The sequence below is a fragment of the Trifolium pratense genome, linkage group LG2 (assembly GCF_020283565.1).
Source record: "Trifolium pratense cultivar HEN17-A07 linkage group LG2, ARS_RC_1.1, whole genome shotgun sequence".
NCBI lineage: Eukaryota > Viridiplantae > Streptophyta > Magnoliopsida > Fabales > Fabaceae > Trifolium > Trifolium pratense.
This window is the reverse complement of record NC_060060.1, coordinates 33,701,245-33,728,298: the sequence shown is the minus strand read 5'-3', so window position 1 is coordinate 33,728,298 and position 27,054 is coordinate 33,701,245. Positions and strand designations below refer to the sequence as shown.

Below are 27,054 nucleotides of genomic sequence, written 5' to 3'. Positions count from 1 at the left end.
ATAAAGTATGAGTAAAAATGATTTAACCTATCATTTTTTATTATTTCATAATCTACGTGCAAAATTCTAGAATGACTAAAGTTTTGGGACGAAGGGAGTATAACCTATAAGACTATATCTCATAATCTCAAACTTTGGCATTGTAAAATGAAACCATAATTTAAGGCTACCGTGGGTAATATTAGACATAACAGCAAGAGACAAATGTTTAATGTATTGAACAAAATTTGTTTTTTACGATGTTTGATGGAAATAGTTGTTATTTTATTATTTTAGACAACTTGTACATATGATAAAAAGTTGTCATGTTTAATAAGCGACACCATTTTTTTTTATCCAATCTCTTATTAATACTTGGTTTGTCCAATCCCAAAACATTTTTCAAATTAAATACAGGACGATTTTATTCTATCTCTTTTATATTTTACCATATCAAATGCAAGAAGAAAGTGTGAAGCCACTCCTTCAAGAGTTGTTATTTCACACAAACACTTGAATTACTATAAAATTTGACTACACTAGTAAAATTAACTTGCAATTTTTTTGGTGACACAAACTTGTGATAAAAATTTGACTACGTAAGTTTATTCGTAGTGAATAAAAAAAATTGTTCACGTACTCTCTCCGTCCCAAAATGTGTGAGCAATTTTGAGTTTTTGATTATACATATAGTAATTCAACTCTTAAAATAACCATAGTGAGATGCTACGATAGACATTGATCCTTATGTCATAAAAACAACCATTATTAGGGTTGGGAATAGGTCAGACCCGCCTATTGGGGCATACAACCTAGCCTATATCAGCTCATATCAGGCTAGCCTATTTCTTTAAGTAGAACCAACAAATATATATTTTTTTATAAGCTTATTTTGCTAAAAAGATCATCATTAAAAAACCTCTTAAGTAAATATGACTAAAATAATTATTATATATTAAAATTTGTCATTTTTCAACCGGTAGTAAAAATATGATTATTATGCCAAATTTGTTTTTCTTAATTTTGCAAGAAAGTAGGGATAACCAAATTATTCTCAATTAACAAAAAAACAAAATTATTCTCACATTCTGTAGAAAAAATTATCCTCAGTTTACAAGAAAAAAAGAAAAAGAGGTAAAAAAAATAAAAAATGGGTAAAACATATTTTCCTGTGGGCTAAAGAAAAATGCCGTTACATTTTATTTATTTATTTTTTGAATTGAAATAAAATTGCAAGCGGAATTGTTGGCGCCTTCGAAATTAAGCTCCCTCACACACTTCCATTTCCTAATTTTTCACATCACTTCTTAAATCGCATTCTCTCTCACTTTCTCTCTCTATAGCTCTCGCTATGGCTTCTTCCACCGAATCATCTCTCATCTCTAAGCTCAAAACCTCCGATTCTACAGAAATCTTTACCCTAATCTCCGATTACCTTCAGCCTTTCTCAGATATCATTTCTTCATCTTCCTCTTCCTCTTCCAACCAAAACACAACCCTAATTCGTCAATTACTGAAACGTTTTCTACCATTCATTAACACTTCATTATCAATTCTCCCTAAACGTATTCCAGAAATACCTAATTCAAACGAGATCTTAATCACCGAATTGTTCAAAGTTTATCTTCTCTGTTTGAATTGCTTAGAATCAGTTTCTTCTCAATTGGATGCTAAACCCTCAACGTTTCATCTCCAGAGAATTCGAATGATACGTTGTTTTGAGTCTTGTAGTCGGTTTCGTGAGGCTGAAGTTGAAGTATTAAAGCTTCTGGAGAAGGTTTATGGAGTGAAAAAGAAGAAGAAGACGATTCTCCCTGAAATTGATAAATGTGGTGGAGATGATGATAAGGGTTTATTCGTGGTTTTTGTTGAAATTGCTGTGACTTTAGTTAGGTGTGCTTCGATGGCTTCGGATAAAGACGATGTTTACTTCAGAAGGGTTCTTCATTTGATGGATGAAGTGAAGCCATGGCTTAGGTAAGGTCTCAATGTTTTACATTTTGTATTCGTATTGTGTTTGCAACAATTTTCCATGCTTATACAATTTACTGTTTCAGGAAATTGGATTCCAATTCACATGAGAAGTTTCACAAGGTGTTAGTATATAACTTGGGTAAATGTGCTTTAAATTTCCTTGAGAAGACTTCATTCTCTGATAAAGATTTGGTGGTCACTTTTTGCCGAACGACATTAATTGAGTATGAAAAGTCTTCAATTAAAGATCAATTTTTCAAGGTAAATTAACTATTTACTTTAAGTTATTTGTATCATTAAATATTTCACTCGCAATGCTGATGAGATTTTGAATGCAGATTGCTAAAAGGATGTGCTCCGTACTTTTCATGTTGGAGGAGGATAGATTACTGTATATCATGGATATACTGGATTGTGTTGCTCGTGAAAGCAAGGTAAGGATGTATATGAAACTCTATGGCTAGAACTCAGTGATTTTGGATAAAATTTTGCAAATCCAGTGACACTGTTTTTCTTAATTTGATTCAATTGAATTTTGTTAAGTTCATTTTGTAAGAATATTAGTACAAAGTAATTATACAAAGCTGCTTGGCCTAGCTATTTTAGCCTATATGCATTGCCACTATCTAAGCTACCACCCAGTGTTTAAAGTTTATTGTTATTGGACTATTAGAAGAACTACAAGCTGATTTTATTTATTTGATCAGTTTTTGTGCAAGACCACTTTTAGTTACTAATTTAGTTTGTTTACCATCTAAACAACAATATTGGTATTTCAATGTTGGAGTTCTCGATTCTTATATTAGTCAATTATATTTATCCTTCAGGTCGAAGAGGGAAATGCTGGAACAGATTTTGTTGAACTTGTATATTATTGTGTCAATAATTGTAAGACTGCAAATGCAAGTATTTGTCATACGTTTGCAGCATATCTGAATAAAACAGCAGAACATTATAAACAGGTTTTTTTCTTTCTTCAAGGTTTCTCGTTTGTAGTTTTTATTTATGCAGCTGCTTCAACCTTTTATATTCCACTTTGATTGAAGTAATTTGGCACTTTGGCAGTTTATGAAACCCCTTAATTCAATACTGAGGCTCTATGCTGCTGGGTTACTCCTCGTTAGCTGTAAATTGAGGTCCGGAGCTGAAGATGTTGTATCCTCTGGCAATGCAAAATTTGAATGTTTGCTGGGAACTTTACTTGAAAATAAGAAAATACTACAGAGTTCACCACCTTTGCTCGGTTCCTTGCATATTTGCAGCAGAAGTAGTTGTATCTCACTCAGTGTTGAGGACCGACCATTTGATGGCCACACATGCACACAATCGGCTTCCGATTGTGAGGCTTCTAGGACTTACCTAACATTATACATAAAGGCATTGGAAGTTCTATGCCTACCACTTGCTAAATCAGTAAATTCAGAATGGAAACAGTTAATAACTGAAAAGGATGATGCTTCTGCTACAACTATGCTTTCCACAGTTGAAGATGCATTTCACGCCCTTTGTCAATTTATTCTTTATAGTCAAAGGTATATTCAGCGCGTATCTAAATTATGTTGGTGAAGTAGAGTTTTTCCTGTTTGGCTTATATTATATGCCTTTCTATTTGATTATACCTTTGCACCTCTAACATCTCGAATGGAGAAAAACTTGTCACGCTCTTTCATTCACTATTTTTTGTTCTCGTCGCTTCAAAACCTCGTTCCTTTTCTCTTGGAAGACAAGAGTTCCGATCCCCCTTGTTTTTGTCTTATATGTTGATTTTATCTCTTTTATACTGTCATTTTCACTTGTCACACTAACCATTTCTAAGAAAATATTGTTTGCCTATTGTTTATTAATAAAATATTGCAACAAGTTTGATGAATTATACCTTCTGTTTATTTCATCTTGTGCTATTTGTGATGATAAACATCTAAATTTCACTTCTTTCTCACTGCAGTTGTACATTTGAAACGAATGGTGACGGATTTGGCGAAAAGAGTAGAACATTGTGCATTGTAACTCTGGCAGCTTTCACTCTTTCCATCAGAACCAACCTTAAACTTCAGGTTCTCCTTATTATCACGAAGTGCTGTTTACGTGTTATCCTTTCTACTATAATATTTTCCCAATAAAATTATCTTATTGGATTTCTTAAATGTTTGTAGAAGGCTACTCCCTCTGGTCACTATTATAAGCAAAAAGATGCTTCAATTCTTTGTTACTATTATAAGTAAAAGTTAACTAACTTTTCAACTATTTAATGTTATGTTATTATTCCTAATATACCCTTCATTCAATTCAAAAACATTTAATGTATGTAGTTGAATGAATTTTTGCACTGAACATAGAAAGGACAATTTTGTTAGTTTGACTTGTGTTTTACATGAAATCTAAAAAATTAATTGCAACGTGAAATTAGCTTTTTTTTTTGTTGGCTCATAATAGTGGCTGGAAGGAATATGAAGTTGTGCTAAGTAAAACTAATGTTTGTTGCCTCTATTTCAGGAGAGCACACAATTGATTAAGCATATTATCGCTAGCAAGTGTATTGATACAGAAGAGTTAAAATACATAAGTAATTGTCTCCGTAATATTGCTGTAGGTTTGTACAAAAACAAGCAACCAAAAGAGGTATTCCTTTTTTTTTTTTAATTGAAATTTGCTATGCAATGTAATATTTCATGGAAACATCTTACAATTGTTTTGTAAAATATTTCCAAAAGCATTTGAGCTCCTGCTAGGAGCTTTTAGACACCAGTAAGCAAATCAGACTTGTAAAAAATACATCACATTTATCTTATCTGGTGCATTTTATAACTAAATAGCTTAGCCTGAAAGCTTCAAGTATTTAGTAAGGACCCACAGATGATGCATTTTAACTCAGATATGGCCCATATGAAAGGCCTATAGAGTTGTAATGTGACTGAATAATGAAACTGAATCTTGAATATAAATCTCTGAATAATAATATGAAAGAAAGAATCAGAATAATAAGAAGAAACACCCTTTACTATATTGGAACACTTAGAAAAATGAACAAAATGAAACATTTCACAGCTCTAAAAGCTGCGAGCTCAATAATATGGTTGAAAAAAATTCTAAAAATTAACTACCGGACTACTCTCTTCACCTCAATAACCTGTCCGTAATTTTTTGAAAACACCACTCCTTCACTTGGGATAACAACGTCCTCCTATATCTAATTTCCACATTTCCCCTATTTTTGTATCGAATAAATTCTCCATATCTTTGGTCGATGACTAAATTAATCTAGCATTTGGTCTAAATCTTCTCTGGGTATGCATTCCTGGTCTCTATCAGTTTGAAATGTGTTAAACTCTACTTTGATCTGAAGTGCACACTACTCTTAGCCGAAACATAAGTTAAGACTGAGCGGTAAGAATCAAATTGAAGGTTATCTAATGAACCAACCTTTTGCCTTATCTCTATTGAGATCCCTCATCAACTTGACATGAGGCCAAAATTGTCTTTTTAAGTCTTGGGCAATCCTCACTTCATGAGAAATTTTTAGTGGCTAAATTCTACTAAGATGGAATAAAATCCTATCCAAGATTTATTATTGGGTTATCTGTATTTTTCTAGTTATTCAGATTTCCATTATGAGGCGTGAGAGTGTGTGCGGAATTTCACCTTGCACTTTTGTGTGTGCTAAAGATTTTCAGTCCTCGGCGAGAGGGTTTGTATTAGGATACCACATTGACTATAGATTAGAGTGAAGTTAAGCAAAAGGGGATGTAGCTTATCAATTGACACAGCCAGAAAAAGAACTACATGTTTTTCAAATTGACACGGCTCATGACTCATGAGACAAGGTAGACAATTTTCGTATCTTGGCAAGACCAGGATGACCCAACTATACGTGGCCTTGGTTGAGAGGATGACAGTACTCCACCAAACCTGCACAAGTATCCGACCTGAACTCTATTTCTAAAAGAAAGCATACGCTTCAGTGAAGGAAACAACACAGTCAAGGGAACAAGTCAAACAACAAATGGATTATAAATTAAATGGAGAGCAGAATCATCGGTTAATAATTTATTTTTTTGAAAAACAGTTTACATAAAAGTAATCTTGCTTAAACTATGAGTAATCATGCAAAACTGCTGTATTTGTTCTATTGGTTATGATTTGTGCGAAATTAAATAAGTTCAAATGTTTAGATTTTTGTTGAACAATGAGAATGTGAAGGAGGTGATTCTGAAAGTAAATAATCAGAATGTAATATCTTTTGCTAAGTATGTTACTTTTTTTTCTTGTATGATGTATCACTACAGGCTGTGAAAGTTCTAAACTTGGGCTGTAAAGCATCGTGGCTCTGTATTAAATGCCACTGTGGTAATCTGTCAGAAGGTGCTTTGAAAGAGTTTGTAATGGATGCTTACACAAGAAGTGCTATGCATTTAGATTTTCTCTATGAAACCAACAATCTTAAGATAAGAAAGAAATTGATTGAAACCCTTAAAAACTGGTCCAGTGCTAACAATCTGTTTGAGAAGCTTCCAGCGCCTATACCTGTGGTGAAGCAGTGGGTGAAGGTAGCATTACAAAACATTTTATTTTTGTATTCAACTGGTTACATTTTAAGTTTGTTTCTTACTATTTATTGTTATACTTATATCATATCATATGCATACAGATAGAATGCAAACGTGCTAAGGATGATGAGAGGGTTGATTCTCCTAGCTTATACAGTCTATTGTCATCTTCTACAGAATTGTCAAAGAGGGACATTGGCACGATCTTAGAGCAGGTTCAGTCGCTTCGTAGACATTTCCTTCGAATAGAAACTTCGTAACAATTTTATTGCTATGCATTTGGTGTTTATTGGACCTTTTGTGATTGTGTATCTTTTCTTTTTCTCCATCATGTCTGTTTAGGAACTTACTGCATACGAGGAGATGAGTTATAAATACCCAGAATTTTGTCAGAAAATGCAAATGAAAATTGCAAATTTCCTCCTTCAAAATATATATATCACGCCAAATAGTTGTTTTCAAAAGGCACAAACTCTAATCAGAAAGGGAAAGGCATTAAGGTTTTGCGGCATATCTGGTCTCCAGGACTGCATTCAGTGTTTGTCAGAAGCAATCATCATTATGGTAAGCTGTTCGGTTCTTCTTGTGTCTCCCTCAAATATTTAACCTCTATTTTTTGTAGTTTTTTATATTAGAGATGCATAGGCCATTAATATGAAGTCCATTTCCGCAGAAGGAGATTTCTGGTGAGATGTGTACCAAAGCAATTCCCCTTTATCATCAGTTTTGTGTGGCATTATGTCTACGTGCACTGTCTACCCAGGAAGCTGAACCTGGTTCAGAGGTACTACGACATGCTGATAATTAACACTTTGTCATTAGACTATTTCTCTCTAATTTTTTTTCTGGGGCAGTAAATTGTAACTGATGATGTCTACTCAATAGTCAATTTTCTTGGTTTCCCTTTCATATATGTTGGGGGATTTAGCAACTTCATTGATGTATGCTTTGTTCTCTTTTCTTTAAGTTTTCTTACAATTTTGAAGGTTTATTTTTTATTCTCCTAACTATTTGTAATCATCTTCTCATTATTAATCAAACATGCTTATCTTTGATTGTACATTAAGCAGCAAATTTTTGAAGATGTCAAGGCTGCTTTGGATCTATGGTTGGGCATTTTTTGTGTGGATTGCTTTGAAGAGGGAGAATGTTCTGTATTGTCCGACAGTATAATGATTCTACTTTATAACATAATTGATTTATTACACTTGAAGGTCCGTTTTTCTTCTTAAGTATTATTGGTTTATGTAGTTTTTGCACAAGATATATGGTGACAATATTTTGGTTTCAACAATATCTCTTTAGGGTTTCATGGAACTCTTCAATGATGCATACCGGCTGGTGATCAGAATGTTCACATTGAAGAGTGTCTCAATGGAGAAGTGGCTGATCTTATTATGGGAAAGTAGAAGGCTTAGTCATGCTCTCTGTGTTTCGCCTGTGAATGAGGCATTCATCCTAAATTCATCGGACGAGTTTAGCGATTTTTCAAATATTAATTTCTGGATTAATAATCTTAAGGAAAACCAATCCTCGTTAATAGGGTTTCAACAGAATTTCTCTTTTTTGTTTGCAAGCTCTCATAGGAGTTCTTGCGATCATGGTAGTTCTTTTCAAGTAGAAATCACAGTTGACGAAGTTCAAAAAGCTGCGCTCAAACTGATTTCAAATGTAAGGTCCTTCTTAGACATAATTATCATACTTTATTTTAATTAAATTCATCACTCTATTCTCTGTAATCTTTTCCTAGGTTCCTGTTCCAAGTCATTGCACTTTTCTTGCTGGATGTCTTTACAGTGATTTGTGCCAAAGACTCATTGCAAATGGGAAGCTAGTAGAGGTAAGTAGCAATAGTTTTAATTTTAGTCCTTACAATACTGATCATCATCCCTTTAACTTGACTAAAGATCATTGCTATTTGAAGCATGTCTCATATTTGTCATAAGTGCTTCTTTTTGTGTGAGAGATGCAACACTGCTGATTAATTTTAAACTTCTATATGGTTTTTTTCCTTCTAGTCAACCATAACTGCGCTGGACTTAATGTGTGATAACTTATCAATTTTCTACCATACTGATCTTTTTCGTTGGGTAGGGGAATAGTGAACACTTATCTGAGCACAATTTAAGCATAGTTGGAAAATTAAGAATGTAAAAGCATAACAGATTTAGACTTGATTATTTATAGTTTCTTGTCCTTTTCTCCATTTTTTCCCTATTTAAACAAGCAAACCTAGATTTTTTAATGTCAAAGCTTGAATTTTATTGTCACTCTTCTGCGATCTTTTTTCTAGTTAAACAAAACTAGTAATGTTTTTTCAACCTGAACAATCTTCTTGGTTAGGTAGGTGAACAGTGAAAACTTATCCGAGCACAATTTAAGCTTAGATGAAAAATTAGAATGTAAAAGCATAATGGATTTAGACTTGTTTATTTATAATACCTTGTCATTTTGTCCATAATTTTTTCCTATTCAAACAAGCAAAACTCGAATTTTAAAAGGAAAAGCGTGTAATTTTGTAAACTTCAAAGCTGTGTCTTTTTTGTAGGCATTTATAGATGACCTATGAATGGAAGTCATAATATTTGTTTTGTTTTACATCTCTTTGCCCTTGCTATGTTTCCCGACTTATAGTATTTCTTTTGCCTTTTGTACTTATTACCTATTAGGCGCTTTCATTTGCAAAAGAAGCTCATGGATTGCATGCCAAACTCTTCAAAGTGAAATTTAGGCACATTTTTCAGAACCATAATGAAAAGAATAATTTAACAGTTGATTTTTCGAAGAATCTTATGGACGGTGTTGATAAAATTGAGGTGGACATGTCAGTTGTCAGGGAAGTGTTTCTATTTGACTCGAAACCATGGGACATAAAAGACAATTATCTGAGTCCATGGAAAATTATGCAGTGTTACCTTGAGAGCACTCTTCAGGTTTGGCTTATATCTAGTCCTCCTATCATTTATTGAATTATATTATTTGTAGGAAGTGTTTTATGGACTGCATTTCAATGTCATAAATGCATGCAGATAGGAGCCATCTATGAAATTATCGGAGATGGAATTGAGGCTGAAACCTATCTTCGATGGGGGAAAGCTATATCCTGTTCACTTCAATTGCCTTTGTTTATAGTTGCTTTCTCTTCCCTCTTAGGTATGTAAGTTACTTGTAGTTGTAGTCTTATTAGTTATTACCCCATTGGATTGGTGAGTTTTTTTTCCTCAATTTTCGATGTAAAATTAATTTGCCATTTTTTGGTTTGAATTACTAGGGAAACTCTACGTTACGAGAAGACTTTGGGATTTGGCAGAAAAGGAACTTCAATGTGCTGAGCAGATTTTGAATGATAACTGCACACCATTTTGTTGTTCAAAGTGTAAATTAATACTTGAAGTTACTCTTCATGGGTATCTTGGAGATTTGTGTCAAAGTAAATTAAACGCTTGTGACGATGGTGCTTCTAAAGAGACTGCAAAAAATTGGTACACATCAGCTCTGAATAAATTAACTCTTTCTGAATGGAAAAACCCTCTGAGTTGTCCTGAAGACGACGGTGATGCAACTGCAGCAACTGCAAAATGTGATGCAGGAAAGACTTGCACTTGTTCTATAGTGAATGAAGTGGGTGAAGATGTAATGAAATCTACGAAAGTAGGGCCCGGAACCAAGACCGGACCCAAACAAAATAGAAAGTCTAAAAATGCAGCCAAGGTTATATCAAAGGAACCAAACATAGTAGTTGAGAATACATCAAGGATAACTCGTTCCAGATATCGCTCTATACAGAACCAACATATGAGCATTTCTAGGAAGTTAGAAGTCAATGAAAATGTGGATGGGAACCAAATTTCTGATCCATCTGACATGCGTAGTCAGAAGGAATCAATTTCAACGGGGACAGATTGCAGCATTTCTTCAAGGTGTGTCATAACATGCGCTTTATCTAAAATGAAGCATTGGACCTACCTTCCACCTGAAGTTGTGAAATCTGGGTTATTGAATGATTTTATCATTCTTAAATGGGAGTTTGTTCGGAGGAAACTTTCAATGAAGCTACTAACTCGAGTAGGTATGTGTACCATTTCATATTATCTGTATTGTGTAAATGCATGATTTTTCTGTAGTCATCTGCACCTAGTAAATAGAGTGGTAACAGACTTCCATAATCTCCAAGCATTAGCTGTAACTTCACCAGATTAAGCATCGGTTGAATAATTAGCTTGCCTCTAAAATCGCAACATGCGTCTTCATGCATTTGCAGAGACTTTCTGGAAAATGGAAGTTTACTCGTGTTGGCATGTAAATTGCTCTTTAGTTCAATTCATGTATTTTTTTTAAGGATATGTTTGGATTGATAATACTAGATGGAATGAAATGAAATAGAATAGCCGAGTTATATTTAAAAAAAAAATGAATTTTATGTCATTCTACTTTTTACCATCAATCCAAACATACCCTTATGGAATAATGTTTTTGCCTCCTTTTTCTAATACGAATGTTCATCTGCAGTGAAGTGTTTTGCATATCCTGGTCAAATCGATGAAGCACAAAAAGTTCTTCTACAAAGCATGTCACTTCTGTTTAACAGAAACCCATTCTACTACACGTTTTCATCAATTCCTCTAGATTCTTTTCACCAATTGGTTGCAAAGGAGATACCAGGAGACGTATTTGCTATCGAGCGTGCAGATATAGTTTATAGCATATGTTGGCATTCTTTGAAATGCTATCATTCCAAGTTTACAAGGTAGGCATTGACATCCAAAACATTCTGACACTGACTGGCCTCTCAGTTCAGCAATAATATACAAATGGTTTACTAGCTTGTGATGCATATGATAACACTGTTTGTTATGCTTTCTGAAAATGTTTGAGCCTTCTAAATATGGCGTTTGAGGTGTATATTTGTCATCATCAAGAGTAATGTGTTTGCTTAACTAGGATTGTTCTCTAGGTGTGTTTTATAGACAAGAGTTGGCAGTCTTTACCATACAATTATCGGATGATATTCTGATAAACGAAGCACCTGGAAATTGTAGCAAAAATATTGATTTCTGAATCTATTTTTTTTCCTTGTTCTTAAAGATCCATTGTGCTCTTGTGGAAATATTTTGGTGCTTTCCTGTATTCCTACACTAGTATCTCCCTTTGAGTTATGTTTGTAAAATTTCTATATTTGCTGCTCTGGGAACATAACATTTTATAACTAACTTTTATAGACTTTGGACATTTTGGTTTTTCCTTACAGAAACATTTTTTGTAATCTATCTCACGTCAAGTTTGAAGACATAGCTTCTTGGCTGATGGTGGCTTTTGTTCTCTCTCGTGAGGTTCCCATAGTTTTTCAAAAGGTTGTATTCTCTATCTTTATGTTATTATTCTGTGACAATTTTCACCTAATTGGTTTAGTTTTTTGATTGGCTATAATTTCACAATAAATATGAACACCTTAGACATTGATACTTAACAATGTTTAAAGCATAAAATTAAATCAAGTCTGAAGAGTGTATATCTTGGCTTTCTACAACCCTATTATGGTAGCCGATATCAACATCCCATACGTGGAAAGCTCTACTATATATATCCTTCCATGTTGATACTTGAAAATTAAGTAGAAGTTTCCAACATAGCAACCACATGGTTTGTAAGTAAAGCATCGACTTTATATAATTAAAAGAAACTCAGTTTAAGAACATAAGTTGTGGTATACTTAAGTTGTTGTCAGTAATCGCTGGATGACTCATGTTGTTTTATGAATTGCAAATGCTTGCCGTGTTACTTAACAATCCAAATTGTTAGCTTTTTTATCTCTTCCTTGGTTTCTATTGTTTTATCACATGAGCTCTTTCGCAGTTTATGATCTTAGTTTGCTAATGATATTGCAACAGGTGTCTAACTTGCTTGCTGTGATGTTTGTGGTTTCTTCCTTGAGTGAACAATTCTCAATGTCCTCTTTTAGCAAAGTTTTCGAAGAAAATTATTGGTCTTCATACTTCCACCAAGCTTCAATTGGAACTCATCTTACTTGCCAGTTTCTTTCACATTTAACTGGGCGATGCAAGGTACAATCTCTTGTTGATGTTGAGGCATATCTTTCATGTTTATCAATATTGTGGAATTTTATCCATGGCTTCTATCATAAGTTATGGCTCTTGAAATTAATTGTTGGAAATATTTCTGAATATTATTTAAAAATATTGCCAAGTGTACAAACATTAGGTGTTTTTATAGACTACGATTTATACCTAACATGCCTGATTAATGGGCCGAATACAATGATTAACATAATTACAAATATACATCTATTCAAAAGACTTTCACTCAAAGTTGGTGAATGAGTATCTATTATTCCTAGCTTGCAAGTTGGCTGAATAATTTTGTTGGTAAGCCCTTTGCTAACACATCTTTCAGTTTTTTTTTTTTGAAGGAATAAGTTGTACTTATAAAGCCACTATTCAACTTCTCCTGGATAAAGTGTTGGTCTATTTCAATGTATTTTGTCCTATTATGTTGAACATGATTATAAGAAATAGTGGTAGCCAATTTATTGTCACAAAACAACTTCATAGGATTTTGGCCAGAGAAGTGCAAAACAATCAGTTATAGTGCCAAATCCACATACACATCCAAATCCACTCTTAAAAATACGGTTATTTCTAAAATAAAATTTAACCAGTCCATTTTTTTTTCACATATGGTTGAGTTAACCAAATTTGAAAAGTGGCGATTTCATTGATATCCATATCCAAAACCAGATTTCTTAATTTAACCTCTGCTGCTATAGTTGTCAAAACCATGAACCATTATTTCAATTTCGTCACCCAATCTTCAGATTCTGCAAAATTGAAACAATCTTTAGATTCATTTCATAAGGTTTCTAAGAATATACCGAGAAAAAGCCTGCAAAACTAGAGAAAGAGCGAGAAAGAAGGTGTGTGTGTGACAGCGATGGCGTGATGCATAGGGCTTCTAGTTCTTGCATATTCTTTTTTGATTGTTCTTCTTTCCTAAGTAAAAATGATGCACTGTAAATACAGCAGGTCTTATACTGTCAATGAATGTTGATTATGAATAATAACATAATGATGTATACGGAAAAACGATGCACCTTAGGGCCCAAGGGATCATAAGTTGAACAACACACTACAAGTAGGGGTAGGGCTATAGGATCCTGATTGGTATTTCTAGTTCTCTCTTGGTGTTAATGGGGTTTGGCTAAACTGATAAGCTATCTATTTGGCTATTTTCAACTTTAGGATAGTGGTATCCATAGGACAAGTAGTTCACCTCTTGTTTTCTCAATAACAAATATAAAGGAATTTGTCACATGCTTCATATTTTGTTTTTCTATGTTCAATAATCACTTTTAAAATCAAACGTGGAGTTTGTATTTTAATACTGTCCAGTCCTTCATATTTTAGCGAATCAAATGCATCCTAGGATTTCTTGCTTCATGTTCAATGCTGTATGCTGCATTTATGATATATATGACAGGCACAAATTACCCATTAAATTAATCAATTTCTATTTCAGGATCCACCTGTTACTGGATCTTCTTGCATCAAAGAAGTCACAGTTGACTTACTAAGGTAAAAATTGTCGTTATTGCATAATAAAGAAATGAATCAATTCAAATACAACCTGAAGCAATACTATAATTGTATATGTTTTTTCGTGTTGCAGGACTGCACCTGATTCCACCATAGATCTTGCAGAATATGTGAAGAAGTTTATTGCCGGTCTTCCACTCACAACCATAATCAGCATAAGTTTGCTCGAACGTGAATATAGTAGTTTGCTGCAGGAGTTGTTGCCTTATCCTGCATGTGTTCGAGCATGGATGTTGGTTTCACGACTGAATTTTAAGACCGAACCTGTTGTGATGTTGTTGCCACTGGATTCTATTTTACAAGGTATATAGCTCCTGTTGGTACAAAGTAACATCATATCAAAATCATATACTTATAAATTTCATGATGTTTGACAATTTATAACTGTTCATCACCTTTTTCAGATGAGGGTGATCTGAGTTCAGACTTTTTTCAAATGTGTGAGAAACCTAATAAAGTCTGGCATTGTCCATGGGGTTTTACAACGGTTGATGACATTGCACCAGCCTTCAGAACCATTTTGGAAGAGAATTACTTGACATCATCGTCTCGTTTTGAAGAGACACAAGAGAATAGGATATTATGGTGGAAGCAGAGAACCAACCTTGATCGTCGTCTTGATAAATTTCTGAGGTGCGTTACTTTTGTACGATTTCATCAATTTGCAGACTTTGATTTAAAACTGCACCGTGCATACTTTGCATCCTTTCTCTGTAGTTAAAAAACTATGGAACACTCACTTTATAAACTCATTACTAACAAATTTCAAGTTTTAAACAACAGTATCACGCTGACATCATTGACAGGGTAGAAGTAGTTTTAACCTTAAAGAAACTAATTGTTATTCTGTCAATGAAAAATAGAAACTAATTGTTATATCTCCTTTACCAGGAATGTTGAAGATTTGTGGTTTGGTTCTTGGAAATGCTTGCTTCTTGGAGAATGGCTGAATTGCAAAAACTTTGACTTGGTGCTTAAAAATCTTGTAAATGATCTAAGATCTAAGTGCAAATTGGATATAAATGAGGGCCTTCTTAAAATTATTCTTGGAGGCTCCAAATATGATTGTGAAGGAAAGACATTGCTTTCACTGCTATGCTCAAAGAAAGACTGCTACATTGCTAAAGGAGGCTATTGTGATGAAGCAAAGAGTGGGATATTTTTAAATGCGGCCAATAAATTAATGTCATTAGAGGTTGCTTCTGAACTAATAAATGAAGCCTTAAATGCGCTGGAAGTGGATGACTCTGTGAATAGAGAGCCTGTAATTCTTGTGTTGGATTCTGAGGTGCAGGTAAATCAACTGTTTCTGACTTCCTTATTATGTTGTTTTGAAATAGTTTGAAGCATTACGTTCTACTTTTTAAATGATTGGGACTTCGATAACATAACTCCACTGCTGCAACAGATGCTCCCTTGGGAAAATTTGCCCATACTAAGGAACCAGGAAGTTTATCGCATGCCTTCAATTAGTAGCATCTCCGCTGTTCTTGAGAAAGGCAACAACCACAAAGAACAAGTGGGAAGGAATTTGGTGCCCTTTCCTTCTATAGATCCTCTGGATGCTTTTTATTTATTAAATCCAGCTGGTGATCTCAAGTACACTCAAACTGTATTTGAAAATTATTTTAGAGATCAAAACCTTGAGGTATTGCATCTGTTAAAAGTTATTTGATAATATCTATGAAGAATATTTATGTCTTATTTATATTCCTGCTAATTGTTTTATCTACAAGTATAGTGAATAAACATGTCATCTTCTCTCATCATGTTACTTTTACAGGGAAAGGCAGGTTCTGAACCCACAGTCCAAGAATTGGCTTCTGCTTTGGAAAGCCATGACCTTTTTATATATTTTGGGCATGGAAGTGGTAAAGCTTCAGAAAACACATCTAAAATAATACATAATGCATACATTATATTTGTCATTCCATGTGAGTCTTATATTTATAAGGGCGGTTGAATTGTATATCTTTGCAGGAGTACAATACATTCCCAGGCATAAGATTCAGAAACTACAGCAATGTGGTGCCGCACTTCTGATGGGGTGCAGCAGTGGTTCATTGACCTTACATGGAAGCTATGCGCCGCAAGGTGTTCCCCTGTCATATCTGCTGGCTGGTTCTCCATCCATTGTTGCCAATCTATGGGATGTAACAGACAAGGATATAGATCGATTTGGCAAGGCTATGTTTGATGCCTGGTTGAAAGAAAGATCTGAAGTTGCAATGCAATGCTTACAGTGCAACTTACTATCAGAAGAATTGGAGGCCATGAATTTGAAGGGTGGCAAGGGTAGAGCAAAGAGAAAAGTCCCAAAGAAGAAATCACAAGAGTTGCATGAGATTGATTCATCTAAGAACAACTGCAGCCATAGACGCAAAATTGGGGCTTTCATGGGCCAGGCACGTAATGTTTGCGTCCTTCCTTTCTTAACAGGGGCATCTCCCATATGTTATGGTGTTCCAACCGGAATTTGGAGTAAAAAGGATAGCTAGCCTTTCAAGCCCAACGAGAGGTCGCCTCTACAACCACTCGGTGTTGAATTGCATTAAAAGGGTTCATCTAATCCCAACTCACCAAGTCAACTCACTAAACAAGAACCCTACAATAAGAATTTCTGACAGCCGGTTCAATTTATTTATTCTTGACCCTGAAGGAGGGGCATACAAACAGGGATTTCATTATTCTTTAGGGAGTTTGAATCTTTTAGTTCACCTTGACTGCTAATTTTAGTTTGAAATGAGTTTTGTGTAAATATATGTAACTTGACTAACTGTAGGCTTTCTTGTTAGAAACATACAAGCTAGTTCCACCCAGGGACAGCAAACCACTGTCCAAAAAAAGCAAGGTAATAAATGATTATTACGTGGAAATTGATATCTGACACATCTCAATCAATATAAATTGATTGACATTTATTTATATGATGATGAAATGAGTAATAGTAAACAGTACCATACTAGTAGTAGTATGTTTATAAAATCTTATATAATGCTATGGTTAATACTATAGTTTATATAATGCTTTTACCAGTGAGCTTTTGGAATCAATGTCAATACTATGACAATATAAATATTTTCTTCAAAAATAAATATTTGTATTATTTAAAACATAAAGTGCAATAAACATTTTCAATATTGATGTTTTACCTTTGTAATTTAATGGTTAACCTTGAGTGTTGATGCTTTACTATTTCGATGTAGTCCATGGGTGAAGTTTAATAATTATCTTAACAACGTTAAATTTGAGTTTTTATTTTTCTATAATCAAGACCTAAATTTATTAAGTTAAAGGCTTGACATTAGAACCTCCAACATGAAACAATACAATAGAATATGTAAATGAATAAAAACATGATCAACAACAATAATAGGAAACTTTTTTCTCAAAAAAAAAAAAAAAAAAAATAGGAAACTAAGCTGAATGGCCGTTTTGATAAATGATCTCCTTAATGAAAGTTGAATTATAACGAGTAAAAGGGTTTACAATTCAAGAACATACGTCTTAGATACATTGGAAGCAAGCTAAAGGATTGCTACATCAATCAGAAAAGCTAGATTAATATTGGTTCCTAATCGGTAAATAATTTTGTCCATTATAGAAGATACATCGATGCATTCACCTCTAAACAATATATTATTACGCATACGCCAAATACTCTATATCGTTGTCAACCAAATGATATGCCAAAATTGCTTACTTTTTCTGTCGTTTGCTACTTTGCCAAACTTATAGAAGTGTTGTTGGACCTGCAATGGTGATGTAAAACTTGCATTCATCCATCTTAATATATAAATTAACTTTTTATTGAATATAATTAAGGGTTGAATATGTTTTTTTTTCACTATAGTTTCCCAGAATTTTCATTTTAGTTCCTGAAGAATTTTTTCACACTTTTTAGTCCCTAAAGTTTTTTCCGTCAATGTTTTTAGTCCCTACTTTTCATTCGGCCCGTGCTTACCATTTTAAATTTTAATTTTTTTTTTCCAGTCATGTTTAGTACATTATATGAATCTCTGTACAAAAATTTAAATTTTTTTAACAAAATATGAATCAAATATGAATTTTTTAGGTTTTTGCTCATAAAGATTCTTAAATAATTCGTCTTATGTTAAAAAAATTCTAAATTTTTATTGGAGATATTCTTATAATTTTATAAACATGCATAAAAAAAAACCATTCAAAAATGTGAAAGTATACACGAGATTGACAAACTTTAGGGACTAAAAAGTATGAAAAAAATCTTTAGGGACTAAAATCAAAATTATAAGAAACTATAGGGACAAAAAATGTATTTAACCCTATAATTAACCACCCATGATCATAACTCAATTGATAAAGACATTAGAAATTATTGAAGTGATCGAGGTTCGATTCATGTAAGAACCGAGGTTCAAATCTTATACTCCCACTTATTCATTTTAAAAAGATAAAATTCTAGTCATGGACAAGAAAAACTACATAATTTAACTGCAACTAAAAACCAATTTTTTTTTTCTACATAAGTTTCTGTTTAGAAAATAAATGATTAGTAACTTGATATAAAAAAAAACTTAGATAAATGACAAAACAAAGTTACAATTTTACCAAACCTAACTAAATCTAGAAAGGTTTATAAGTGTGCAGTAAAGTAAATAAAAGTATGATATGCGTTTGAGAATTGTGAGGGTTTAGTAATCGCAAGGACAGTGAGAACAGAAACTCGTTCTTTCTTCTTCTCACTGACACCAATGGCGAGTACGGTGGCGGCGGCGGAGAAAACCGAACAAGAACTCCGTAACGAGATCGATGAGCTTCTTCGTCAACAACGCGAGGTTCATCATAATTTCTCTATACTCTCTCTCTCTCTCTCTCTCTCTAGATATATACAGTTACATTATATTGAATTTGATTCATGGTTCTTTGATTTTGCATTCAGATAAATGAGAGGCTTCGAGATCCTCGTGGCCTTCGCAAAGGTGCTTTATCGGCTCCTATTAACCGCAATAATTCTATTCGCCAACGTCCTTTTATTCGTCCTGTGAGTCTATTTCCTCTGTTATTGTTAATTAGGGTTCAATTTAATTCAATTAATCTCAATTCTAATTCAATTGATTTGTTTTTTCCATCAGGGAGGAGATAATCATGATTCTGAAGATCAACCTCCTGCTAAACGTCGACTTTCATCTGCTGTTGTTAAGGTATTTCACTTAATTTTAATATCCATGTTTTGTTTTAAAATCTGATTCCTTTAATTAGAATAGATTATAGATTATGTGTGTGTTTGTTGAAAATTCAAATGTAGTAGTGTGCATTGTCTGATAATTTAAGGACATGTTTGTTACCGTCTTAATTGCTTAAATTGTTTGAGTAGCTTTTCTTGAAAACCATTGTTGAAAGATGATTCTGTAAAAAAGTTATTTTTGTTATGGTAAATTAAGTAAACACAAAATAGTTTATGTTTTTCTTAAATATCTCTATAAATTAATAGAGTATAAATTATTGCATGCCAAGATCACGTTTTTTCTTTATAATCTTTAAAAAAAGGGGTCCTAAATCATAACCATTAATGTCGTGCCCGTATTTTTGTGCCTTCCTAACCACTTAACTCAAAGGGGAAATATAAGTGTATTTTTAACCATTGTTATCAAAATCGCGAGTAGAATAGTGAAATCCTGTGAGTTTGCTCACCCTAAAGGATCTGTATCCCGAGTAGAATCCTAAATCAAAGCAAAATCCCAGTAAAATCGTGCGGTTCTGTATGGATTCTACCGATTTTTGTTTTGTTTGTGATTTTTGAATGGGTAAAAGATATCCTGGTTTGAGGTTTTCGACCCTGCTTGTTTAAATATAAACGGATAAACTTTGAAACTCGGTTGTTTTAAGAATTCAAACTTTGAGTAGTTGCACTTTATAATATATATTTAATATTATATTATGCGAGTAGAATCTTTCGATTTTGGTTGCGATTTTTTATTTTGTGATCTTGCTTTCCCCTTTCAATTCTACAAAATTAATTGAGTAGAATCTGTTGATTTTGGTTGCGATTTTAGGTTTTGCAATCTTATTATCCTATTTCGATTTAAAGCAAACACACGATTCTGACAACCTTGTTTTTAACTGTATATCTTGGTTGGGAATGAAGGTTGGTGATGGGGAGTTGCCTGAAGATGCTGATGCTGGAAACATAAAGGATTCAACTAGCGAAGGTGTAAATGGGAACTCTACCTTTGCTCAGAGTGATGGGAACCATTTTAATTCTCACCAAAGTGGAATGTCTAGAAGAGACGGCTATCAAAGAAATTCGAAGGTGGTAAATGTAATAAATGACTTACTTTCTTGGTCAATGATGATTGTTGCTTTGAAATTTATATCTAATATGATAGCCTGTTATTCATGTAAGGCTTCCGAGGTTCCCACTACAGAACATGTTCCAAGGGTATTGCCCAAGAACCAGGATCCAAGCTTGGTTAATAGAAACAAAAGAATGCTGGGTCAGCTTTTGGGAACTCTGGAGGTAATGTTAGTTTTACTACTTGGTTTTAAACACACTCCTAGGTTGTTGCATATATTCTAAGCTCAATTCACTTGTTTTTTTACCATGTACATTTATATTCCCCCCCTCTTCTCTAATTTCATCATTGTTGCTATTTGTTAATACAATTCTTTCTACATACTTATATTTTTCTTTTGTTATGAACTGTCAGAAATTCAGAAAGGAAGATAAGCAACTCTCAGGAACAGAGGCATTCATGCGAAGATCCAATTCTTTGCAGAGAGTAAGTTCGTTCGTGCCCATTTTTATATGAATATTCTTCACATGAAAATAATTAACTCAATCCACTTTGTTTAAGGATATTTATAATTATGAAATATACCTTTATTGATAACTGATAAATTTATGCTTAGCCATTGCCCTTATTGATATTATTTGAAATCTCTTGTAAAGACTCGGTGAAACAATTTGATGAATACATCATAGTTTGGATTATTTGTTTTTGCAGAAATACTCATTTGATATGTTCTAGTAGGTAGATTTTGATAGGCAGTGGGTATAAATTACAATTTGGGACTTTCATTTAGGCAGGATTCAGGAGAGCACATAATATGTTTTTATCTTTTTTTAAGCAAACTAGCCACATCATGTCTAAATGTTTCTGTATGTAAATCAGTTTTGTGAGATAATGCGTTCTTTTTCATGTTTCTTGTTATTTCTTTGAATATGCACAAGATTAATATGTTAGGTAGCATTGCCCTTTGTCATCCCTTATTTTCAGGTCTAGTACTTCCCTCCTTTTGTTTTTGCCTAACTTGTACATTTGGCTATCAAAGTTTATGTTGAACTTTTAAAGACTACATAGTGCATACAATATTAAGATAGATGATAGTTGGGATTAAAAAATTCCATTAAGTTGAACGAACACATTTTACTGGGTCCAAACAAGGATGTTATAAGTTTTTTTAGTGGCAAACATGTACATTTATTTGACAATGATATACATACCCACCAAAAGATTCATGGAATATCATGTATAGATAATAGATGTTATAGATTAACTTAGTGCTAATTTTGTTGGACCCGCCAAAAGATTCATGGAATATCATGTATAGATGTTATAGATTAACTTGGTGCCAATTTTGTTGGACAAGTTGAAAATTATCAGAATAATGTTAAGACTATGGCACATTCTGCCATTTTTTAATTAGACTTGTAAATATTGTGCCAAAGTCAAATGTACCATTTATTACTGTGCTTTCAATTTCTATGAAGCAGTAAAGTATTGTTTCTGACCACTTTGTCTTCTCTCTCTCTTTCTCTCGCGCTAACATCCAAAGCTTCATAATAATCTAAAATCCCTTGGACTCCTTCACAGGCTGAGCAAAAAGCACGGGAAGAAAGTGAAAGGCTCAGGAAAGAAGAACGTGAACAGATTGCTGAAAAACGGAGGAGGGATTTGGTAGGCTATCTAATGATAACTATTCTTTGCTCCTCATATTCACAAAGTTTCATTATGATTTCATTAATAAATGTTTTTATATACATTTATTTTGTTTCCCAACTCTCATCAGACTCTTAGAGCACGTGTGGCTGCTAAGACAGAAGAAAAGAAATTGGAGTTACTGTTTCTTCGGTGGAGTGAGCATCATAAAAGACTAAGCAATTTTATAAGGTTTGTCCCCATTAACTGTAAATTTTTTAGGCAAGAGTCTATTCATGACAAAAAATTTAGCTAGTATGTTCAACAGCTGAACAGCTATTATTGTATCTAACGGTATACCATGCAATGATCTGCAGGTTATTTTTAATTTTGGTCCAAAAGTGTCCATATTCACATTTTATTGAGACGAAGATAAGTTTCTGTTCATGTGAATTGTAATATTGAAGCAATTTGATGACTGGATGTTCATGCTAATTGCTGGATTTTAGATGAACAAACGTTTTTCTTTGATCTTTTTGGGCTGTTTTTTGATTGAATGTATTTTTGCAGGACTAAAGCAGAACCGCCAATCTACTATTTGCCTAAAAAGCCCTTGGATGAAGATGCTGCGTCAATTGAGAAGCGCAAAGAGGAGGTTGCCAAACATAGGCATTTCATTTGTTTTGATGTTACTTGTTATTACATCGATGTTTGTCAATGCATTCTCACAAACACATTGGATCAGGATTATTGCCTTTTAAAATTTATCTTGTTATTTGACATAGTTTCCATCGTTGCCATTTGCAGGATTTCCTTGAATGGAAGAATGCAAGAAGAGAGGAATTGTCTGAGTATCAAAAGCAAATCGGGGACCAATATCTTGCTAATGTTGAAAAGGATTTGGAGAGATGGCAGAATGCAAGGAATGCAAGAAAAGTAAACAACGACCATAATTTACAAGAAACTATGGACAAAGAATTGGATACTCATAGGCTCGAGCATGGTCCCAAGAAAAGGAAAATCCCTGATGGAAACAATAACGAAGATGATGAGGAAGATGATGATGTGGAAGATATAAATGTTGCAGAGGATGATATGATAGATGATGAATTAGATGATGATTCTGGTAGGAGGATTGATGAAACAATTAAGATGGAAATGAGCAATACCACTGCAGATCCTGCTGCTGATGCTGATAATATAGACCTAAACTGATGGTCCTCCATGACACATTCATCAATTATTCAATGATATATTATGTTTCGTAGTTTATCCCTTGCTATGCTAGGCTTCTGTATTAAAATTTGTTGCTTTATTATTTTTCTGTAATCAAATGAACTTTCTCTGCATTTTGTCTTTGATTGTTGGGTTTGTTTTTGTTTCCTTAACAAGCAAACTAAGAATGTCTCTATCTTATTTTAGTTTGAGAGTTTTCACTCTGGTATTTGTTTTTCCAGGGATGTGTACATTTTTATGTATTTTTCTCTGTTTTCTTTCTCCATGTAAGGGTTTGTTACCATTGGTTATAAATCACCCTACAGGCAGACAAGGCATGAAATTTCCTGTCATGTGATGTTAACAGTTGTTTGTCTCTAATTAAATTGGTTACTCAGGAAGTGAGTAAGCAAATTATATTGCACACATGTTTACAATTTCAATTAAGAAAACATGCAGTAAAAAGCTCTTGAATATTTGGACATCCAATTTTGAAAGTTATAGTTAAGGTATATAGTAAGAATGTGTGGACCTTCTATTGAAAGAGAATGAAGTGGATAATGAGGTTGATCTTTCAAACAATGCATTGAAGAGTTAGAATAATTCTTTTATAATTTAATCATATATGGTGAGAATGTGATTGTAATAGATTGATTCATGATAATTAGAACATTTACTTCTCAATTTGAAAGCCATTGTAGGTCATTTGACATCAACTACTTAATGATGACTGTTCTCTTCAATTGTTATGGTCTGAAACTCAAGTATATGTCTAATTTTCTAATTGCTAATTTGTTGGCTTTTCGTTTCATCTGCAAATTCCTTTTGTTTGAAAATATCACTACTTGAACTCATGCTTTCTTATTTACCTGGGATAGAAGATTCTTAGAAAAAGAGCGCTGAAAAATCAATTTATTCATTTTGATAAAAAAAAATTACAATTCTTGTGGGTTATATTATATATACTACGAATTATGGATCCAAAGTCACACACTATATGAGTCGTATAGAAGATTCTTAAAAAACAAAAGGGATATAAAACAAATTTATTTGTTTTGATATTTTTTTACAATTTTTGTGGGTTATAAGACTACAAATTATTATTTTTTCAAACTCTGTGAAAAAAGGATTTGTATGATATCTCACCTAAATGTTCGTATAGAAGATTCTTCCAAAAAGGGGATAAAAGAACAATTTATTTATTTCGATAACAATGTGTTGAAAATATATGGGGCGATAACAATGGGTTGGATAACAGATTCTTCAATAAAAAAAAAGGGATTGAAAAATAATTTATTCATTTCGATAGTTTTTTTTTTACAATTTTCTGGGCTATGGACTACAAATTATGATATTTTCAACATCAACTACTATGCATCCTCGCCCTCGCCACCACCATTCTCACCACCACCTATGGCACCATCTGCCAGCCCACCTCCCATGCCCTCTCCCCCTTCACCACATTCGCCCACTTCTGCCATCGTGCCACTCTCTTCCCCTCCACCCTCTTCTCCCACCTCACTAGTCTCTTCCAATTCACCACCTCCGCCCCCTTCTGCCACCTCACCGGTGCCACCCTCTTCCCCGTCACCGCCTCCTTCCTTTACTACCTCACCTCTGCCTCCCACCACCACCTCACTGGTGCCACCCTCTTCCCCGTCACCGCCTCCTTCCTTTACCACCCCACCTCTTATGGCCACGCCCTCTGTCTGCTCTCCTCTGCTGCCCTCTTCCCCTCCTCCGCCTCTACCCCCTTCTCCTACCTCACTGGTGCCACTCTCTTCCCCTTCACCACATCCGACCCCTTCTATCACCTCACCTCCCCCTGCCACCTCACTGGTGCCACCCTCTTCCCTGTCACCGCTGCCTCCCTCTACCATCTCACCATCACCACCCTCTCCCACCTCGCATCTGCCACCCTTTCCCTCTCCCAACTTGCCGACACCACCCACTCTCACCTCACCGACACCTCCATCTCCCCCCTCCCTGGCACCGCCCTCAACAACATCGCCACCCTCTTTCCACTCCCTTCCACTCCCCTCTTCCGCCTTGCCTACACCACCACCGACCGGCAGCTCAATGAGTCGACCACCGTCCTCCACTATCTGGGTGACACAATCCCCTACCGCCTCCACAATGGGGCCAACACCTCCCAGAGCTGCTCCGTCCTCTAACAGTCGTCCACCGGTCTCAACATCAACAGCTCGGCTACCGGCCCTCGAATAATACCAATATATGCACATATGGAATGTCCCCAATATGAATCCAATTATATTGGGTAACTGCAATAAAAAAGAAAAAATAGTTTAATTAATAAATATACGTAAGTGGTAATTAATAATTTAATAAAATTGTTGTTACTTACAAAAACGTTAACATCTTGATAAGTATCTTTAAATAGGCCGAAGAGAGACCACACCACCGCATTAACTGTAAGACAAAGTGATAGAGCAAGCGGCATATACTCCACGCTTTTGGTTCTAATAACTTGTACCTGAAAAATATATACAAAAGATAAAGAAAAGAAAAAGAAATGGATGTATCAAATAAATAAATTTTAAATTATATTGAATCCACTTACCACAATGCTAAGCGGTGCCACATAGACGCAGATGGATACAAATGTACAAATCCATCCTAGTACCGTCACACGATCATTCTTAGCTATGGCAAAATGCATAACTAAAAATATCGCGCCAAATAAACCCCCATTCAGAATACCAAAAAAAAAAAATAAACCCCCATTCATTGCTGCAAACAATGTGAGGGTTGATCGCTGTAATATTATAAAATATACAAATATTTTTACAACGATTAGAATTTTGATGAGGAATATAATTTATAAACATAAATAATTTAGAGTTTACAAGTTAAAATTTACCCTAACATTTCTCGGTGCAAAGAGCATGTACAAAATGATGTAGATGGTCTCCATGACACATCCTATACTGTTGATCGAAATCACCAGTATAGCATCCGTTTGGATGAACCCAAAGTACAACCAAAGGGATGAGCTCAATAAAGCCACCAGATACGGCAGCGATTGAAAACTTCCGGTACTCTTATTTTTGTATATCCTAATAAAGGTTGACCTACGATAATATATTCACAACAACATTAAATTATTTCTTATTTTTGTATATTTAATTTAGTTGATAAATTTTATATATAATAATAAATTAAATATAATATACTTACACCGGTGCCAAAAGTACCCCCAAGGAAATAGCATTTCCTACACAACAAAAACAAAGGCATTAACGGGATTTTTTTTAAAAAAACTTAGTATCCGGTCCTAGGACCGACATTAACGGGATAATTAATATTAATTTTATTTATTATTATCTTTTTGATAAAAAATTATTTATTTATTTCACTCTTTTCTATTTTATCTTTCACTCAAACTCCATCAACAACACCACCACCACTCATTATGTCTTTCTCTCTTTCCATTTTTTTTTCTCATCCTCTTCTTTTTCCTCATCTCCCAAATTCACTTCCCCTTCCATTGAAATTTAACACTATAGCATTAACAAGTATCAATGGAGCAAGTAAAAATGAGAAGCTAGCTCAATCTAAATCCATGTTGGTCCATGGTGGAAGGGAGTGTTGTACACGGAAACATATTAGTTTTTGTTTGGATACATCAGTAATTCTTATTAATTTATGTTGTTTGAATTGTTTAGATCAAAATTGCCTTAACTTCTTCTTTTCACGCCTTCTGAGTCTTGCACGCACCCTTCGGCCTTTTAATTACACCTCCTCACAACGTAATGCGAGTGTGTAAAAATAAAAAATTAGGATAAAAATAATTTGCATTCTAAAATACGA

General features: G+C 34.1%; 2 protein-coding genes across 3 annotated transcripts; both read left to right on the top strand.

The window, feature by feature from the left end:
• Positions 1-1,209: 1,209 nt before the first annotated feature.
• Positions 1,210-17,028, top strand: LOC123910680 (separase-like). The gene is made up of 27 exons (XM_045961864.1): positions 1,210-1,956; positions 2,037-2,214; positions 2,292-2,387; positions 2,781-2,915; positions 3,019-3,485; positions 3,899-4,007; positions 4,447-4,572; positions 6,237-6,497; positions 6,599-6,712; positions 6,840-7,061; positions 7,171-7,281; positions 7,568-7,711; positions 7,803-8,168; positions 8,248-8,337; positions 9,167-9,430; positions 9,527-9,650; positions 9,769-10,566; positions 11,007-11,244; positions 11,746-11,848; positions 12,386-12,559; positions 14,031-14,086; positions 14,181-14,410; positions 14,512-14,740; positions 14,999-15,401; positions 15,516-15,755; positions 15,891-15,978; positions 16,088-17,028. The coding sequence occupies exons 1-27, from the start codon at positions 1,331-1,333 to the stop codon at positions 16,603-16,605; spliced, it is 6,510 nt and encodes a 2,169-aa protein (XP_045817820.1). The 5' UTR covers positions 1,210-1,330; the 3' UTR covers positions 16,606-17,028.
• Positions 17,029-18,746: 1,718 nt separating this feature from the next.
• Positions 18,747-23,474, top strand: LOC123910679 (pinin-like). Of its 2 annotated transcripts, none has more exons than XM_045961863.1 (10): positions 18,747-18,924; positions 19,029-19,130; positions 19,222-19,290; positions 20,235-20,399; positions 20,493-20,606; positions 20,797-20,868; positions 21,964-22,047; positions 22,160-22,260; positions 22,579-22,663; positions 22,816-23,474. In XM_045961863.1, exons 1-10 carry the CDS (start codon positions 18,841-18,843, stop codon positions 23,221-23,223), a joined length of 1,284 nt encoding a protein of 427 aa, XP_045817819.1. In that variant the 5' UTR covers positions 18,747-18,840; the 3' UTR covers positions 23,224-23,474. The 2 variants fall into 2 exon arrangements, with proteins under 2 accessions (XP_045817819.1, XP_045817818.1); XM_045961862.1 differs by having other exon boundaries at positions 20,235-20,408.
• The last annotated feature ends 3,580 nt before the right edge of the window (positions 23,475-27,054 follow it).

Excerpts from the sequence above, each read along its gene's own strand:
- LOC123910679 (XM_045961862.1), top strand. The coding sequence starts at position 18,841 with ATGGCGAGTACGGTGGCGGCGGCGGAGAAAACCGAACAAGAACTCCGT. Across the intron at positions 22,261-22,578 it reads AGACTAAGCAATTTTATAAG|GACTAAAGCAGAACCGCCAA; the intron begins GTTTGTCCCCAT and ends GTATTTTTGCAG. Across the intron at positions 22,664-22,815 it reads TTGAGAAGCGCAAAGAGGAG|GATTTCCTTGAATGGAAGAA; the intron begins GTTGCCAAACAT and ends TGCCATTTGCAG.
- LOC123910680 (XM_045961864.1), top strand. The coding sequence starts at position 1,331 with ATGGCTTCTTCCACCGAATCATCTCTCATCTCTAAGCTCAAAACCTCC. Across the intron at positions 4,008-4,446 it reads GAACCAACCTTAAACTTCAG|GAGAGCACACAATTGATTAA; the intron begins GTTCTCCTTATT and ends CCTCTATTTCAG. Across the intron at positions 14,741-14,998 it reads CGTCTTGATAAATTTCTGAG|GAATGTTGAAGATTTGTGGT; the intron begins GTGCGTTACTTT and ends CTCCTTTACCAG.